Source organism: Anneissia japonica, unplaced genomic scaffold, assembly GCF_011630105.1.
Source record: "Anneissia japonica isolate Jap-2015-1 unplaced genomic scaffold, ASM1163010v1 scaffold2471_len1564793_cov202, whole genome shotgun sequence".
NCBI lineage: Eukaryota > Metazoa > Echinodermata > Crinoidea > Comatulida > Comatulidae > Anneissia > Anneissia japonica.
In genome coordinates this window covers 318,068-336,511 of record NW_022709610.1, presented here as the reverse complement: position 1 = coordinate 336,511, position 18,444 = coordinate 318,068, and the positions used below count along the sequence as shown (strand labels likewise).

General features: G+C 33.9%; 1 protein-coding gene across 1 annotated transcript in view; it reads left to right on the top strand.

Moving 5' to 3' along the window:
• The first annotated feature begins 255 nt into the window (after positions 1–255).
• The window catches only part of LOC117106803 (calcitonin gene-related peptide type 1 receptor-like), a 61,673-nt gene continuing 43,484 nt past the window's right edge, over positions 256–18,444 (top strand). The window contains exon 1 of the mRNA XM_033248265.1: positions 256–384. Coding sequence (XP_033104156.1) covers positions 298–384 — 87 coding nt within the window. The 5' untranslated portion in view covers positions 256–297. The remainder of the gene's footprint in view (positions 385–18,444) is intronic.

Below are 18,444 nucleotides of genomic sequence, written 5' to 3'. Positions count from 1 at the left end.
ATCATCATCATCATCATTAACAATCATCATCATTATCATCGTCGCCGTTGTCGTCGTCGTCGCTGTCATCCTCCGCATCATCCTTATGGCAGTACGTTCTCTGACAACTATCTTTCTATCGATCATGGTTCACTGGGTGTAAATCAACTCATGGGATATAACTCCCTTTTTCAGAAATGGACTAGTCCTGGATATATTTTGTGATATGTCATTTAAACATAGGCCTAGTGTAGGTGTTCTTTCCTCAATCGCATCTGTTGCCTAGTTGACCATCCGGCAAACGTGCATGCGATTCGAATGTGCAGTTTTTTCTTTCGTGAAAAACCTTCAAATCTCAATAAACCAGGGAGCCATTGTGCGTACTACACACGGTTGTCAGTAATTGTAAGTTTATTTTATTTTTATTGATTTCTTTAAAGATATATTTGTCCCTAATTATTACATTCCAACAAGTTTTTGTGGAGTTAAGTTGAATAGCTTGGTGGTTAAATGCTCGCCTTCCAATTCTAGGGTTCTGGGTTCAAATCCTGTCGGATTCCAGGTTTTTTTTCTCAAGACAAAACAACTAGGGCCTACACCGTAAGTCTCGTTATGTGTGTAGAGCATCATGTGTATACGTTTGTTTTGTGAAGTTATTGCCACCTATCTAATAGGAACGTGATTAATTCGCTCTTGGCAATCCATGGACATGTGCCCAAAGGATTAAAATAAAAATAAAAATAAAATATGTTGAAAATCAATAAGAGAAAATGTATCACCTGATGCCGAGAATAATTAATGTAAACAAAACAATATGTTTGCAGTGACAGGAAATTGAATTTTGAATTTTGAATAAAATACCTCAAATAATCATAACATACTGTAATATACTTAATACTGTAATATAATTGTCAAAAACTAAAAGGTCTCCCTCAAGTTAAAGACCACATTTGGGATCGGGCTTTTGGCGGCCTTAGCAGCTTCGGTCTCTTATTAGAATCCATATATAATATAAAAAAAGTCTTATATAAAAGTGGTCTTATATATCACCAGGCCTATTTAGAGGGAAATTAACGAATGATATAGTAAATGTAAAATTGTCTCTGTGCTTTAGAATGGATTACTATGGAGACTATTCACAAACCAAGTCCTGCGCAGGTTCTGATGCCTAAATCGCCATTACAATATTACTAACAATAAACATCGTCCTACTAAAACTATCATTATACCATATTTAATAGAGCACTGTGTACACAAAACATCATCGTAAGTGTATTATTTTAATGTGTATGTTCATATCATCAGCATTATTTAAAAAAAACTACATTAAAGTCATATATATATATATAAATATATATATATGTATATATATATATATATACATTGTAATGTGTTCTTTATTTGAAAATAAAATAGTTTAGTTAGGTCTGCCAAAACCATTTGATACACGTTCGAATGTCCTACTAACACAATCGGTATTAAATATGGAGCATGTATACACATTTTCACTAAAATCACAATTTTTAAAAAGTAGTCCTTATTTGCCGTCCCAACGGTTACCGGTATTTAGCATGGAATCAATACCGTGCCGAGAACGCCAAAGAACCGTTCTTCATTTATTCGTTCGTTCGTTCGTTCATTCAATTATTTATTTATTTATTCATTCATTCGTTCATTTATTCATTCATTTATTCATTCATTTATTCATTCATTATTCAGCCAATAACATAAACAAGTAGATACAATACACTTAACGGAAATTTAACAAATACTTGAGACAATAACCTAAGTTGGCTAGGCCGGATTAACGATAGTGTGAAAACACTCTCAGGCCTGTTAGTCCTGTGGATTTTTAAACATAAATATATACAGACAATAATTAATTAAACAATAATATAAAATAATCTATTGAAAAGCAAAGCATAGCAATTAAAGTAATATTAATAAAACTATATGATAATGATGACATGAAAATAAACAATTACACAATTAAATAAATCCAAACTTCCTTTTTAAAAAGCAATGCCGTTTGAGAGATGTATACTAATTCAGTGAAATAACCGTTCTTCGTGGGGTAGTTTTAGCTGAAATATAAATAGCAGCCTGATTTGACCCACTGTACGTTAAATTTAGAGAGAGGCTAAGCCTATGTCTAGTACTATTAGAATTGTTGAAAACGACGGAATTGAAAATTAATTTTTATCAGACTTTGTAAAATACTTCTCATTTTACCCTTGGATATATTCTTATCAATTTCTTCAGTAATGATAAGGAATGTCGGTGTTCCACCAGTTTAGTGATAGACTTACGATATTGTCATTTATTATTAGGAGGAATTAGTAAAACAAATGTTCTATTCACAACACAACAAAATAGTCTCTTCTGTTAAGTTAGAACAAAAGTTCAACTTACTTTTATTTAAATACCGACATGAGCTTTTATTTGAGTAGGGAAATCATCATTGTTTGTTTGTATCTTGGTAGTCGGGCGAAAATAATAGTTGTTAAAGCTTTTATTTTTAAAGTCATTTCTGTCATATTAAATTGCATTCTGGGTAATTTTCACGTCTTTTTCAGCTTGGTATCAAATACACCAACGCGTTTTATGTAAAGTCAAAATGCAGTTGCTATGCTGTCCTTATCTTTTTAATCCGATAATCAACCAATAATAAGAGAAGCGTATCTATCTCGGTTTTCAGTAGCAATTAAGAAATAATATTCCAACGATTGGTTGGCTTAACAATCGGTTTTTGCACGGCTGGCGTTCCTTACCTATCATCCTTTTATCTCATCGCCAGCCGCGCTGCACTTGTGTGCTCAAATTTTTCATTTATTTTGTTTCGTCCGCTAAATATTTTTGACCTTTAGTTTAGGCCCAAACTCATCTACATCTTCCTTAGTCCTGCTTGTTGTGTACTATCTGAAAAAAGCCAGCCAAATTCTTCTCAAAGATGTCCATTGCAAACTATACAAATCACTCATGGCACCACACCTTGAATATTGCCATTTTGTATGGGTACGTACAAATAAAATACAAAGTAAAACTTTCTAAATTCTACAAAACTGTGCAGCTAAAATTATTTTAAACAAATCGAGAAGTGATTCTAGTACTCAAGCTCTGCAAAGCCTTAAATAGATGAATTTAGACCAAAAGTTGTATATAAATGAGGCCATCACTATGTTTAAAATTATGAATAGCCTTGTAGGCCTACCTCATTATTTATCTCATTATTTATTTATTTAACAGATTTGTCTCTAAAAATAATTACTATAATATAAGAATTAAACCAGAATTAATATTGCCAAAACCAGAAGTTTGTCATATAGAGGTGCCATACATGAAATTAGCAATGATGTTAAAAATGTTGAGAAATTGTCCTTATTTAAAAAGTATAATTGCGACATTGTAATAACACCTTTATGGTAGTTTCTTACATAAACTACAGTATTTTTGTTTGTTCGAGTTTGTTTATTGTAATTAAGTTAGTAAGATTTAAGTCTAGTTTAGATATTTGTGTGTTTATTGTTTATTTTAAGTCATTTTTTTTCTTTTGATTTTCTGGTTAAATTGTTGTATACACGGTCTTGCAGAATGACAACTGTTAGTTGAGACAAGTTTTCCGTGTTTTAAATAAAGATTATTATATTATTATCTTTACAAACATATCGACGCACTTTATGTTTTGTTTTTCCCCTCCTACACTCCTCTTTCCTCGCCCTTTGTACAATGGTGATGATAAGTGGGGCTATTGTTAGACACAGTTTGTTAGCGGCCTGGCGGACTCCTGGCACAAAGACATGGCCTAGGAAATAGGGATGGACACTTTCTGGGTTCCCACAGGATCGATTAAATGGTTTAGAATGGAAGTACAGTTACCACAAGCTGTTATTTATTCTTAGTAATCGATTTTCTTTAAAAATCCAGACATCAATTCCTGTACTTGTCTAAGCAACTTTCCATTAAAATCTAACACCACCACTAAGGTTATCGTCACTAAATATACTCAAAACACACACAAAACACCATCTTATGATGTGCAGTGGCTAATATTTTTATATTTTAAGACCTGTAACTAAATTTATTAAAGAAAAAAAATAAATAGCATTAACATCACTATTTATTTTATAGTGGTCTTTAATTGGAAGGCAAATTTTCATTTGGGTCCACCAAAACCATGGTCTTTGGTCTCTAAATAGAGGGCGTCTTACATTTGGAGTGAACAGCTAATGTTAAAAGATAGGCATTCAAACGGGACCACAGATAAGTGGTCTTTAATTGGAGGGAGACCTGTAGATCTTGTGAAGTAGGCCCTACAACAATTTAATACTTATGGATTGGTAGCACATGAAAGTTTTGGTTTATACGCATACAACGTGTAGCAGTGGCGTCACGGAGTTTGTGGGGCCCTGGCGCTGACTGTTATTGGGGGCTCCTAATAAGTGAACGAGCGGAGCGAGCAAACAGACGCTGGGGCCCAGGGGGACGCGTAGGGCCCCTAGTTTGAGTCCTAAACTTTGACGACCTGTGAGTTTAGGCCTATTAGCCCACTAGTTTGTTCAGTATTAGGATAATATTGGGTAGGGTGGGTGCCTATTCATGCCTATAACTTTTAATCAACTGAATATATTTTCTTGTTTTTAGTACAAACGTGTAGAATAATACATTTCCTATTATTTGGTATAAACAAAATTTAATTACATCGTTAATTATGTCACAGGTGGTAAACTCTCAATAATAGTTTTCCTATTCCGTTAAAGTAAATGAACATAGATGCATTTTAGCGCCTTGAGCACTACTGCAATGGATTCGTGCGCTTTATAAATCTTTATTTCAGTATTTTACTCTATATATATAAATACCGTATATATATATATATATATATATATATATATATATATATATATAAAATATAAATCAAGATAGTCATTAACAGTGTTGATTTATGTGTAAATTATCAAATAAAGGTAAATACAGTGTTTGAATAAAGCACATGATAATACATCGTGTAGCATAGCTCTCAACCATTGTTGTCCTATAAATAAATAAATAAGGAAATTGTGTATATACAATATATACTTATACAGATATAGGCCAAATATACGTATATTAATGTTTTGTTATTTTATTCATGTTAATGCATTATTATTATCACAAGTTTAAATATATATTTTGGGTGAAATTCGATGTTGATCTTTGGTTGATGACCTTTTGACCTCATGTGACAGAATTATCAAAGTAATTACATTTTCCTTTATACCAAATGATAGGAAATGTATTATTCTACACTCTGGTATTAAAAAGAAAATATATTCAGTTGGTAAAACGTTGTGGGCATAAATGTTACCCCACCGCATTATCAATCATCCAAATTCTACTGCTGCACAAAAACAGGTACCTATCTTTGATGTCGGTTTACAGACATTGGCAAGCAGAAATCGCTTGTGTAACAGGCATTTTTTAAAGCTTAGACATAAAAGTAACTAAAAAAATGATGACAGGTATAAAGCAAAGTGCGCACCTTTTCGGCGGACCTCACCTGAACTATTTATTGTTGGTCAAGAAATCTTTTTCCTTTATTTATCTGCCTGTTAGCATATGCTTTTTGTTTTATTGGGTCAAACAGATGTGAAAATATACAGTACATTTTTTCAGTTATACACAGTTATAACTTTGAAAAATTTTGAATCCGAATACTTTTGAGAAAAGCAGAATTTATATTAATTATTCAACTGATATAAAACTAAATGAATATTGTAGACTAATACACACACAAACAACAACTCCAAATAGGTGAGAATCTAATAATGAAAATCGGAATTTAATGATTTTTGAAAAATAAAAGATAGTAGTACATTAAAACTTCAAAACAATAAAACATATTAAATTATAGTATTCATACAGTACCATAAGTCATAAGTAAACGAGTGGGTACACCGTTAGATGTTTTCAATTTCCAAACGGTAAATCGAATTAAATCTTCTGTCATGCAAGGATTTTTACTCCAGGTCTTCCATTGTTTTTTCATGAAATCAAATGAAGTATCGTTATCAATATGTGGTTCATTCTTCAATAAACCACATATGAATATATGGCGCATGACTTTAATCTTAGTGCGGTAACTTAAGCTTCACTGTCATTATAGTAAAGATTTTTTATACTATTTTTGAGACCACAGTCTGGCTACATCATCATCAACATCATAATCTATTACCAAAAGGTCCACTGATTAATCTCAAATAAGATAGTATAATACATACTCCAAGTATCGAAATGCACGCCATCGTGTCGGGATTCAATATTTCGACATTAATTATATCATCATCAGGAATGATGATGATATGAATTCCTGATGATGGCACAATGAATGTCAAGATATTGAATCCCGACACGATGGCGTGCATTTCGATACTTGGAGTATGTATTATACTGTCTTATAATCAATTACATTATAATAACTATTTATAATTATCATTATTCAATTTTTTTTCAATTTAAAGAATTTATTCAACCAAAGGTTGGGGAACAGCTTAGGAATAAATGATTCCCTCAACTGTCCCCTGACTACACAACGCAAATAATAAAGTACGTTGATTAAATAAATGATATAAGTAAACAAAATATGCAGATATACCTATATATATACTTATATATATAAGATGTGTATAAGAGACAGACATCATGCACCATATCATTGGTTTTTACAACATAAATAATATTGCTGGCATCTCGTATATTATGGATATCAGTTAATTTTAATATGTTGAGATATTGAGAAAAAGGTGAGGATCTTAGCTACACGTTTCTGTAATTTAATCTGTCTATCACGTTTGGATGAACAATCCGAAACCAAAATTATGTTACAGTAACGGTATTATCAAGAGAGATTAAAGTATTATAAGGGAAAAATGTTTGATTTTATATACAAAGAAAGAAAAGATTTTGATATTTTATCAGATAGGCTATATGATAGTAGTGACTGGTCCACTTTAAATGTTCGTGAATGCAAACATTAAATAGTGTTTAGATATTAGGTTTTCGTTGTGGTGTATGAAAAAACACATGCCGGCAGGGGTGGCGCCAGGATTTGCCCGACGGGGAGGGGGACGATGCCCCCGACGAGGGATCAGATTTCCCCGACGAAAGCAAAGTGGGCGTGGTCGAGCTTCGATTAAAAGGTTTTGAGAGTGGTCCAGGGGTGGGGGGCAATGCCCCCGAAAATTTTGACAATTTAGGGGTTTCAAAGGCTTATTTAATCGATTTTAGAGTCTACTAATAGGCCCATGTAGAAAATACATATAATATTTATTTCTCCCCCAACGAATTGTGCTTTTTCTCCCGAACGGGGGAGGGGGGGTGGGGAGGGAGGGCCCGGCCGGAATGGAGCAGCTCTTCCAGACGGGGCCCTCCCCCCGGCCCCCTGCTGGCGCCACCCTTGCATGTAGGTTGTTTTAAATGTACTGAAAGTATTAGATAATATTTGATGTTTGAACAAAATACCATAGGCCTATATGTATCAGTCTGTATCCGTTTGATGTTGTAGAGTAAGTCTGGTAGTTGGCGCCGAGCTACGGCAGCCGCGGGTCCCCGGGGACCCAGCCCAAATTTCTCAGTGTGTAGGCATACATATACGAGGACAAATAAAGAATTATTATTATTAGGCTTATTATTATTATAAATTGTCGGCGAAGATATCACAAGGATTGTGTCACTAATCTCAGTCAAATAATTTACATAAATTAAAAAGTAGTGCAGAACTCTGTGGCAGACCGCATGTGATTATTCTAGTCGACGATTTACATGAAACAATATAGTAACATACTGTACTGTTTTCTCTCTGCAAAATAACATATAAACCAGGTTCTTAAGTGGCGGCCTGCGGGCCATCTCCGGCCCGCGAGTGCGTGTTATGCGGCCCGCGAGAACCCAAAAATAATATTTTTAGTTAGGCTTGGGCCTAGATTTCTAACCTTAGTGATTGTGCATTCTGTTTTGCCGAATAGGCCTATATTGGGCCACAAATTGTAGCGAATTATTCAATCAAATCGGAAAAACTATCGCAGCAAACAACAAAGAAACAGTGTATTACCGATGACCCATTGTGTGATATAGATTTATAGATTTTGACTTTTGCTTTACCAAACTCAAGGGTTAATTTTTTAGGTCCATATTCCCTGTGTAAGCATCTAGCGGCTTAGGCCTATATAAAAATTCGGGAAAAGCACCTCCTCTCAAACCCTCCCGCGGCTCTCACCTGCGGCGCTCTGATGGAGCTGTGCGCCAAGGACACCCCTGCCCTGGCCCTTCAAATTTATTGAATGAACAATTTTGGCCCCTAATGCAATATAGTTGAGAACCCCTTTTATTATTTGGATAACGAGACTGTAGATGACGAAGTACTGTACCCTGTAATTAGTGATGCGTTCTGAATGGATGCAAGAGATACTATATGGCCAAGAATGAATACTTCACTTAAAATTTACTTACTCACTTACTAATTACTTACTTCAGGTCCAGGTAACCTTCCGCCGGCCTCCACAGCATTAGCTGCTTATACATAAATGATATCTCCATTTAAACAAACATGTATAATTAAATGAATCATATTAGCACAACCACAATTACCAAACAGATCAATACCACCCTCGTTTATGCCTACATTATAATGTTCACTTTAGAAATTCATTTAATTTACATATGAACAAAAGTTATTACAGGCAGTTAGTTGAATAGCAAAAAAAAGTTATAGTTCTAGTGTGTTTTACTTGTACTGCTATGATTCACTATCTCGAATAATTTCGAGATCAGAAAATCAAATAGGCTTTTTATGATCTTTAGTCGATCAGTTTGATCTGTATGCATAATTGTGCGAAAATGATACTAACGACTTGTACACACGAAGCAGCATGTAAGCTAGTGTTATTCTTATGGTTTCCATTTATTATATTTATTGCAATCTTAAACAAATAAAACATTAAGATTGAAGAAGTATGTAATTTTAAATCCTGAAAGAACAACCAAAAAGTTTCAACATTAAATACATACAACTTACGTAGATCTAAACAAAGTACGAAATGCCTGAAGAGTACCACCGGCAACTGTGCTTAGTTTCTTAGAGGAATATTTTCCGTTGGATACACGTAACTAAATATCATTGACAAATTGTATGTGAAATAATACTTTTCTCAGCGCAATCGGATGTGTCGATATCTCAGCTCAGTAAATATATAAATATAATGTGTCAACATTTCAGAGAGTTTTCACAGTTCATTCATTTAAGGAACAATATTGATGAACATTTGAGTTATTAATATTTTAATAGTTCGCACTTCCGACTAATTTATAATTGATATGTTGATTGCATACTTTTAAAATATTAACTGGAAACATAAATCATTATGGAATTGTGTGTGGTTATTGCATGGTACTGTTCAATCAGCTATAGGCATAGTCAGAAAAAGGGGTATTACGTAAGACACCAGTCGTAAACTCAATCTGCGTGTACACAGGTCTCAGTGATCCCAAGGTATGATACTCGCCTTGATATAACGAGAGGTTGCATATTCCAATTACGCCATATACACTTTTTCTTACAACTGAAAAGAAATGAACTTTTCGTTTAAGGGCTATGCTTGATAGGCCTACTATTATTTTAAATTATATTAATATTTTTATGTGTTGGAGTAGGTCTACCTAATACATTTCAAAATCAATCCAGAATGGTAATAATAATAATAATAATAATAATAATAATAATAATAATAATAATAATAATAATAATAATAATAATTTTCAATTTATTTAGCGCATAATGTAAAATACCTCTATGCGCTTTACAGCATGGTGTGCGAAAAATTATTAAATCACCAAACAAAGATAATGGTAGGCCTACATAGATTTAAAAATGAAATTGAAGATTTAATAACATTTTCATATATAACGTTTTCATTCAATTGTGCTAAGTACGTGTATCATATTCCTATTTTACGCACAATGCTATTGCCTGTAGTAAAAACATATTTCCGGTATTTAGATTTGTGTAACGTTTCTGGTAGAGTTGTGTCTAATAATGCTAAAGATTGTGGCCATCTAATGTCTTTGATGGGATCCAGATTAAAATGAATCTTAAAATATTGAGATCCGGTTGATTTTCCAAGAGGCTAGCCCGTCTCCTGAAAAATGTAAATGGTTCATGTCATTTCTAAATTTTCAAATCTCAATGCAACTCTATTAAATTACTTATAGAAAGTCAACACTACAGATGATAATTGAATGTTCATTTCCAACTTCCTTGTTTCAATCTAAGATTACAATATTGTAGTATCATGTTTCGATGGATGTAAGACATGCGACTAAATGTCCGTAATTTAAATTTGGTTTACTAGAAATCTGTTTAAGAAAAGATACATATCTAATAACGATCGTCCCAAGATAGATTGCTAAGGATGAACACTAATTCGCTTTGACAATATTGTCTGGCACTACCTCTTGAAGACCCTAGCATTGTAGTTTATTCACGTTATATAAAATAATCCAATCCTAATGCATTCGGTTTAATTCTGGTAAAAAAAACTTATAGCTGCATCAACTTCACACGGATTGGACGTTTGTGAGATTTTACATAACAACTAAGTACTTTGCACGGATTGGATGTTTAGAGAGCTTTTACATAACAACCAAGTACTTGCACGGATTGGATGTTTGTGAGATTTTACATAACATCCAAGTACTTTTACATAACATTGCTGTATCAGTAAAATAATTTGCATGGATTGGGTGTTTGATGAGCTTAACAAAACATGAAATGGCTGCATCGGATTAAACGTTTGTTAAGCTTTTATACTAGACACAAATATATTATATTTGACACATTTCTCAATAAATTTTGTAGATATATGCTAGGGGTAGGGAAAATGGTCCAAGTCTCGCAGTATAAAGCGTTAAAAATTGAATATTATAAATACCGTACTGGCTTAGATTATTACATTTAGACAGGGATAGAATCACATACCAATGCTACTTATTTCGATTAAGAAAGGCGGGAAGAGACGAAGAATGTTGGGCAACGTTAAAATGTATTAGGCCTATTCTCAATTGGTTTTGGTTATTTTACAGCAGGATATTAGTAATAAAGTTCAATTTATTAATGATTTAAAATTACGTTTACAGGACATACAACAGAAGTTCATTGAAGACATTAGATCTTATTCAAAGTTACGTTCCTTTATAAAGTTTAAACAAAGAATCCATATGAAAATTAATTATTATCATCTTTACTCCAAAACTATTAACCAAATTTCGTTTAGGAATCCTCGATGTTGAGATTGAGAAATGTAGACGGTATAGGATTTTATTTGAAAACAGATTATGCTAATTATGTTCTGTAATGAAGTAGAAAAAGCGTATCACTTTTTGTTAAGCTGTCATGTTTATAGTAAGTTAAGAGAGCGGTTATTAACAGCCTAAATTAGTTTATAAATTGTATGTCAACTGACAAATTTACTATAATTGAGAAAATTTCAAAATATATTTATTGCTTTTAACAAAAGGTGTTAATTAATATTGCATCTGATTTTGTTCACTTGTTTTTATACTCCGGGCCGTTGGTCTATGTATTTGAATGAATGCCCTAGACATTGTGTCAGGGGAAGAAAAAGAATATAAAATTACTTTTATTATTACAGTATTTATAATTGTCATTCTCCTAAATCTCAGGTCACTAACAACGTTTACAGACAAACACGAATGTATCATTACTTCGCACGGATTGTACAATTTGTTGATTTCACATAACGTAGTCCATTAAGTAAAGCGGATTGGACGTTTGGTAGGTTTTTGACTGTCAGTATGCGTCAATACATGATAACTCCATTTTACGTTAAGTGTAACCAGTGCCGTCGGAATAGCACCGGCTGCACCGGCTTTGGCCGGACCACTTTTTCTCAATCCTATTACAGGTCTCCCTCCATACCACCAATTAAAAATCCTTTTTTGGGACCAGGGTTTTAGTGGTCTTTAGCAGCTTTGGTCTCTAATTTGAATCAATATAATTAAAGACCGGCTTTAAAAGTAGTCTTTAGTATCTATATTTTTTAGAGGGGAATTAAGAAATGATATAGTAAATGTAAGATGTTTGAATGGGTGTAAGGCCTACAGTTACTGTATCATGTTATTATTATTATTAATGCTAAAACTATTTCCCTGTAGTCAAGTTCTGTGCATGGTGGTCTTTAATTCAAAGGGGTCCCAATTTGGAAGAATCCACATCCGGGAGATCTGTTTAAATGAATTTTCTTATGACAACCAAATTTTGCTGTGCATGGTGATAACCATTAATCATTGGTACTAACTGCTGCGCAGACAATTGATATTACAGTTTCAAAACTTGTTAAAGCATGCAAATATCATCATGGATTTGCGGGAGATGGTTTATTTCGGGAAAAATGTGCGGGAGTTCTTCCTGCCAGTTTCCAGGAGACCCCATTCCGAGACTCGGGAGACTTGGAACTCATGGGTACTAAATGTGGTCTTTAGATTTCTCTATTTAGAAGAAAATTTAAAAATAATACATTAATGTTTTGAAATGGTTGTACAGTAACTGCATGCTCTTATTTATTCTTAATTAAACATTTCTTAGTAGCCAGACATCAACTTGTCTTTCCATTAAAATATTACTAACATTGCCACTAACATTATCGTCATTTAATAGAAAAAAACGCCATACACAAAACATTACATTGGCTAATATATCTACGTGTAAGTAATATATAACACAATTTACTGTATTGCCGTGTACATTTCAACTTTATTGACAATCCTTAATTTGAATATTTAAGATTGATTTTGAAATTGTTTAGAGGTATAATATAAAATAAAAAATAACTATTATAACATTTTGGCAAAGGTATAATGGCCAAGCCGGCCCTGATTAGGCCTACTTCCAATATAAAAAATTGTAACCCTTAAAATTAAAAGTGAAGACAATAATTTTTCTAAAATTATGCATGTGCTATTTCCCGGCTGAGGAGCCATTTTTTCAACCTTGGTGAAAAAAATGTGTTGCACCCCACCACCCACCCACGTCCACTCTTATTAAAATGGCCGGACCACCCCACCATCCACTCACGCCCACTCTTATTGAAATGGCCGGACCACTTGCAAAATGCTTCCGACGGCTATGGTAACGAAAATATGTATGAAATGTAAGACCCATCAAAAAGAAAATGTTGTAAATTAGGTAATGATAATAATAATCTGATGTTTTGTGTGTAATATGTATTGCACTCCAATACCAAAACATCAAATGACAAATTAACATGATGGAGTATATTGTTAATAATACCCCTCAGGCTTTTAGGCCTACACTGCAAGAACAATTCCGGACGTAACCTGGGATTTTCCAATAAAAAAAAAATAAAAAAATCTCCCGAGTTGTGGTTAGTGTAAACGTCAAAAAGTCCTACTCGGGTTGCAAAACATTCCGGGATGGACGTGCGGGACACATTCATCGTAGGACAACCCGGGTGCATTCCGGAATCACCAGTGTAAACAGCACCGAATTTGATTCCGGAATTAGGCCTTACCTGGCGCATACTGCAGCTGTGGTCAGGTAGGCCTAAACTTTGCTAACAACGGGCTAGGCCTAGACACTTGTCAAATTAAACCCTCATACGCTCCGGTATAGACATGATATCAAAACTGATGATTTAATTCGCAACAAAAACTGAGGGCGGTATTTTAACCGGAGTTCGTTGCCAGTGTAAAATGAGAGCAACTCGGGATCAACCCGGACTTTTTCGTTCGATGTAAATGGGAAATGCACCCGGGATTACTCCGGAAGTAACCCGGGTCGACTTTGCCTTTGGCAGTGTAAAAGGGGTATAAGATGTTAAAACAAATTGACCCCATGGTGCCGTGTTTTACTATTGTGTACTGGCGATGAGCAGATGAAACATAATCTATGATACAAATTGACAGTAAATAGAAAGTGGCGTAATCACACTTAAAAACTAGAGGCCTAAAGGCCTACAGATATTTCAAACAAATCTTAGCTAAAAAAAAAAAAAAAAACATTAACTGCTTAAACAAAATGAATAGTCACATATTTAACATGACTAGAATAGTTGTAGGCATAAAGGAGAGTACAACAAACGAGAGTGACAGTTGTTCTCTTCGTTTACTGATATCATGTATAAAATTGATACTGTGTTCCTATCAAGGCGTTGGCATCACGGTGTCATTTCAATTAAATCCATATCAAAATACTACCAATATCTACTGAAATGTTCATGGCTTTAAAGACTTAACTGTAGGCCTATATTCATGGTGCAACTTACCACCACTCTTGCCTAAAATTTAAGGGTGACACCCTCTTGCTGAAGTTGTTTATCAGCATGTAATAGACCGAATTAATCTCAAAAGGTGACGTCATCAAAATATTTAAGAATTCCAATTGTTTCTTTTATTTCATTTCAAATCTAACTGGTCAATACTGTGACGTTTATTAAAGAAATATTTACCAAGGCTTTTCGACAAGTTATTTTACAATACAATGTACAAATAAATAAGTTTGAGGAGTTTAAAAACTGTCAAAATTTACTAGAGCGGAGGCCTACTAAAACGGCTTTGGTTTGGTGACTAATTCGGTGTAGTATGGTCAGCTGCTAATGACACACAATGCCCTGTATGACTGAAATAAACACCTCGTTATTTAATGACCGGTCCAGGCCTACCCTCGTATTATGAAAGAACTCTACAGCTTCATGATCGTATTGGATGAACTGCGGTGTTTCACGACCATATCAGTCGTATTTGGATCTACCCACCAGCATCATTAAATCCATTATGTTATAATGGTTTTGTTTACAGACTTAGTAAAGTAATTCAAGTCGCGTATACCTGCTACTTGCAATGATTATAATTAATTGAATTCAAGTCAAATAAGAGCTGCAGCGTGTTGACTGATGCGTCTCTTGGTAAACTTAAGACAATGGCGTGGGCACTTAGATAATGTCCATAACGAAATGAGCATTAGGATGGTGTGCACAATGGCATGAACATTAAGATGATATACATAAATAATGTTCAAGGTGTGATAATGTTCAAATGCAAAGTAATGATGATGAATACAAACATGGTAATATATATTAACTAATGATGACGGCGATAACGATAATAATAATAGTGATCACCTTGGATTACCACAACACCTTCTTTCTTTGAAATATTCATACGTACTAGATTATAAACCCAAAGTTAATAATAACCGCATCCCTCTCGTCCTCGACTACCAGCCCAATATAAGTTCTCTTACCCGCCAACTTAAAACTGATTATAAAATTCTCAATAGAGATAAATCTATTTGCCTCCTTTTTGAAGACCCTCCCCTACTAGCCAAAAGACAACCCCCCAATCTTAAGACTATTCTTCCATCCTCTAAACTCCACAAGAATTCCCACTCTTCTGGTAATGTTAAATGTAGTAAACCCAGATGCCAAGTTTGCAATTTCATGTGCACATCTGATACATTCACTATTCCTAGTACTAATATCACTATTAGACCCCCTCCACTTACTTGTGATTCTTCTAACGTTATTTACATTTTATTTTGTAACAAATGTCAAATTGGTAATTATATAGGAGAGACCGGCACCAAATTCCGCCTCTGATTTAATAATCACAAAAAATCAATCAGAGACAACTCCACTGGTTTCCCAGTAGCCTGTCACTTCAATCTACCCATAGAGAAAATATTTTCTCTGTGATCTACCCAACCATAGTATTAATGACATAAGATTTATTTTGATCGATAATAACTTTTCATCTCTCTCACACAGACGCAAAGAAGAATTGGAATGGATTCTTAGAACTAATTCTCATATCAACGGTTTAAATAAAGACTTAGATTACTTATCAGACTATTCATTTATGTATGCTTAATTTTCCTCTTGGTTCCCAGGCCCTTATTTAGCTTTTATCTACATTGTTTATTCCATAATAATAATAATAATTTATTTGGATATTCACCTTTGAATCAGTGGCACTCAACCACAGGCGTGGTGCATCCTAACAACAAGAAAAATACAAAAATTACAATCAAAATGAAAGACATCAAAACAACAAGATAATCAATTTAGCTAAAACTAAAAGAGAAAATATTTCTATTTTCTCTATGACAAGAGGAACATCAGTCTCTAGATGACACGTCTCTCTTCTGCAACAGTCGTACGGAAAACGGAACGCCGACCAGAGACACCCATCAGCCAACAACCTGATCGTAACAGGGCTGTTACAACCAAGAACGCACTCCCGCACAGCTACTACAAAAGAGAGACCTGTCACTACAGCTGTACAAAGTGTAAAAAAGTTTTTTAAAAAGTCAAAACAGCTAACAACAATGAAACCTAGTGCCTTACAGTAGGAGCCATCCATTGTCTTTATAACCGTCACAAGAACACAAAACATACTCTTACACATGATCTTCTTTCCCCTCCCTACAGTAATGATTTTGTCACCCGGAAACCATCGTCCGCAACAGAGCAAACCCTTCCTCTCATCCCACTTCAGAATATTTTGAACTATTGTGAACTGAAGTACAATAGACAGTCCCTAAACAACTAGCATATTAAGAGCTTAATAAATCATTCCTAAGCTTCCATGATCTCTTAACATAAGATTTGCAAAATTTATCAAAAATATCATGAACATCATAAACATAGTCACAATGCACCTCTCCCACAAGAACAATACTCAATTTAGTACAAAGATCACTGGTGATAAAATACTCCCATACATTTAGGCAATCAGTATTAACTAGCTTATTTTCTAAAACATGATATTCTTCAACTCTAATGGTGTTTAGTTGATTACATGTGAATAAAAAATGTTTTATATCTTCAACACCATTATTACACAATTGGCAAGTGCCATCACTATTGGGTACCCATTTACAGGTCCTATGTCCTAATGGAAGAGTATTTGATCTCATTTTGAATTTTAGGCTTGCACCCATAAAATCTGTCTGGTCAAGTAAATATTTTTCCATATTCAGACTGCTCTTAATTAAAGAATATTTAGAAAGTGACGATTTTCTTAACATTTCGCTATTCCAAAGAGAAACATATGAATTAAGAATTAACTCTTTGAAATAGTTAACCCAACACATATTGGATGCAACTCCAAGGCAAGAATTTTCAAAAATTGAACCAATTTCCAACCTTATATCAGTACAAGTCTTAATGAAACTAGAGAGCAGTTTATAGCGTGGCTCAGCAATACTATTTAGACTAAGGGATGTATAATTAAGCATAAAGTTTGGTCATCTATGCTTATCTAAATTCATTACATGATTAATGTACTTAGCTCTAAGTATGTCTTGATTTACTTTTGTTGGCACCCAACCTAGGTCCCCATATAGAGCTTCTTTTGGTGTGTTTCTGGATGATTTAAGGATATATCGCGCCATTTGAATTTGGAGAGACTCAATTTTGTCAATGTCCTTTTGGCTTTTGCTAATCCACACGGAACAAGCATAGTTAATACTTGGAAGAGCAATGGTTTTCCAAAGTATGTCGCCATAATAAACTCTATTAAAATTATCGAAACGATCTATAATTGGCGATGATTCTATTTCCTTTAATGATAGTTTGGTCAATATGAAAATGGTCTGAAATGCTTCTTGAGATATGGGTACCAAGGTATTTATATGATTCAACCTCTGAAATGTAGTTTTCATCCTTCCACTGCTTATTACTGTCAGTGCGCTGCCCAACAATAAGAATTTTTGATTTTTCATGGTAAAAATTTAGCTTCCATGTCTTCGCAAATGTAGAAGCTAAATTAAGCATCTTATTCAGTTCATTTTCATCATTTGCCAATAACACAACATCATCTGCCCAGAAAAGGCTTCCCATGCATACAGTGTGTATACGAACACCTAAATCATGTTTTTTAAGCAAAATGGTGAATTCATTCATGAGAATACAAAACAAAATTGGAGATACAACACAACCCTGCTTGACTCCCTCATTAATATCAAAATAGTCAGTCTCAATATCCCCAAATCTAACTTTTCCTCGTACATCACAGTAAAGACTGTCAATAATCTTCCATAAGCGACCCCTAATTCAAATATTCCATGCAGCCATTAACATTCCCTCCCTCCAAACCGTATCAAAGGCCTTCTTAAGTATCTTTATATGCATATTAAGTATCTTTATATGCCGCCTTTAATTAGGTTCTATTGTTATTTTAATTTGTAACCAATACCATTTCCTTATACTTGCTTTACTTTGTATTTTTGTCAGCTGTCCTCACACTGAGGAAGAACACAAGAGTGTTTGAAAAATGTTTGTGTGATTTAATAAATTATATTGCTTCTAGTATGCTGTTTTTTATTGCTGTCTTTCTATTGTTTTTTATTGCTGTCTTTTCTGTATATATATATATATATATAGGCCTATATATATA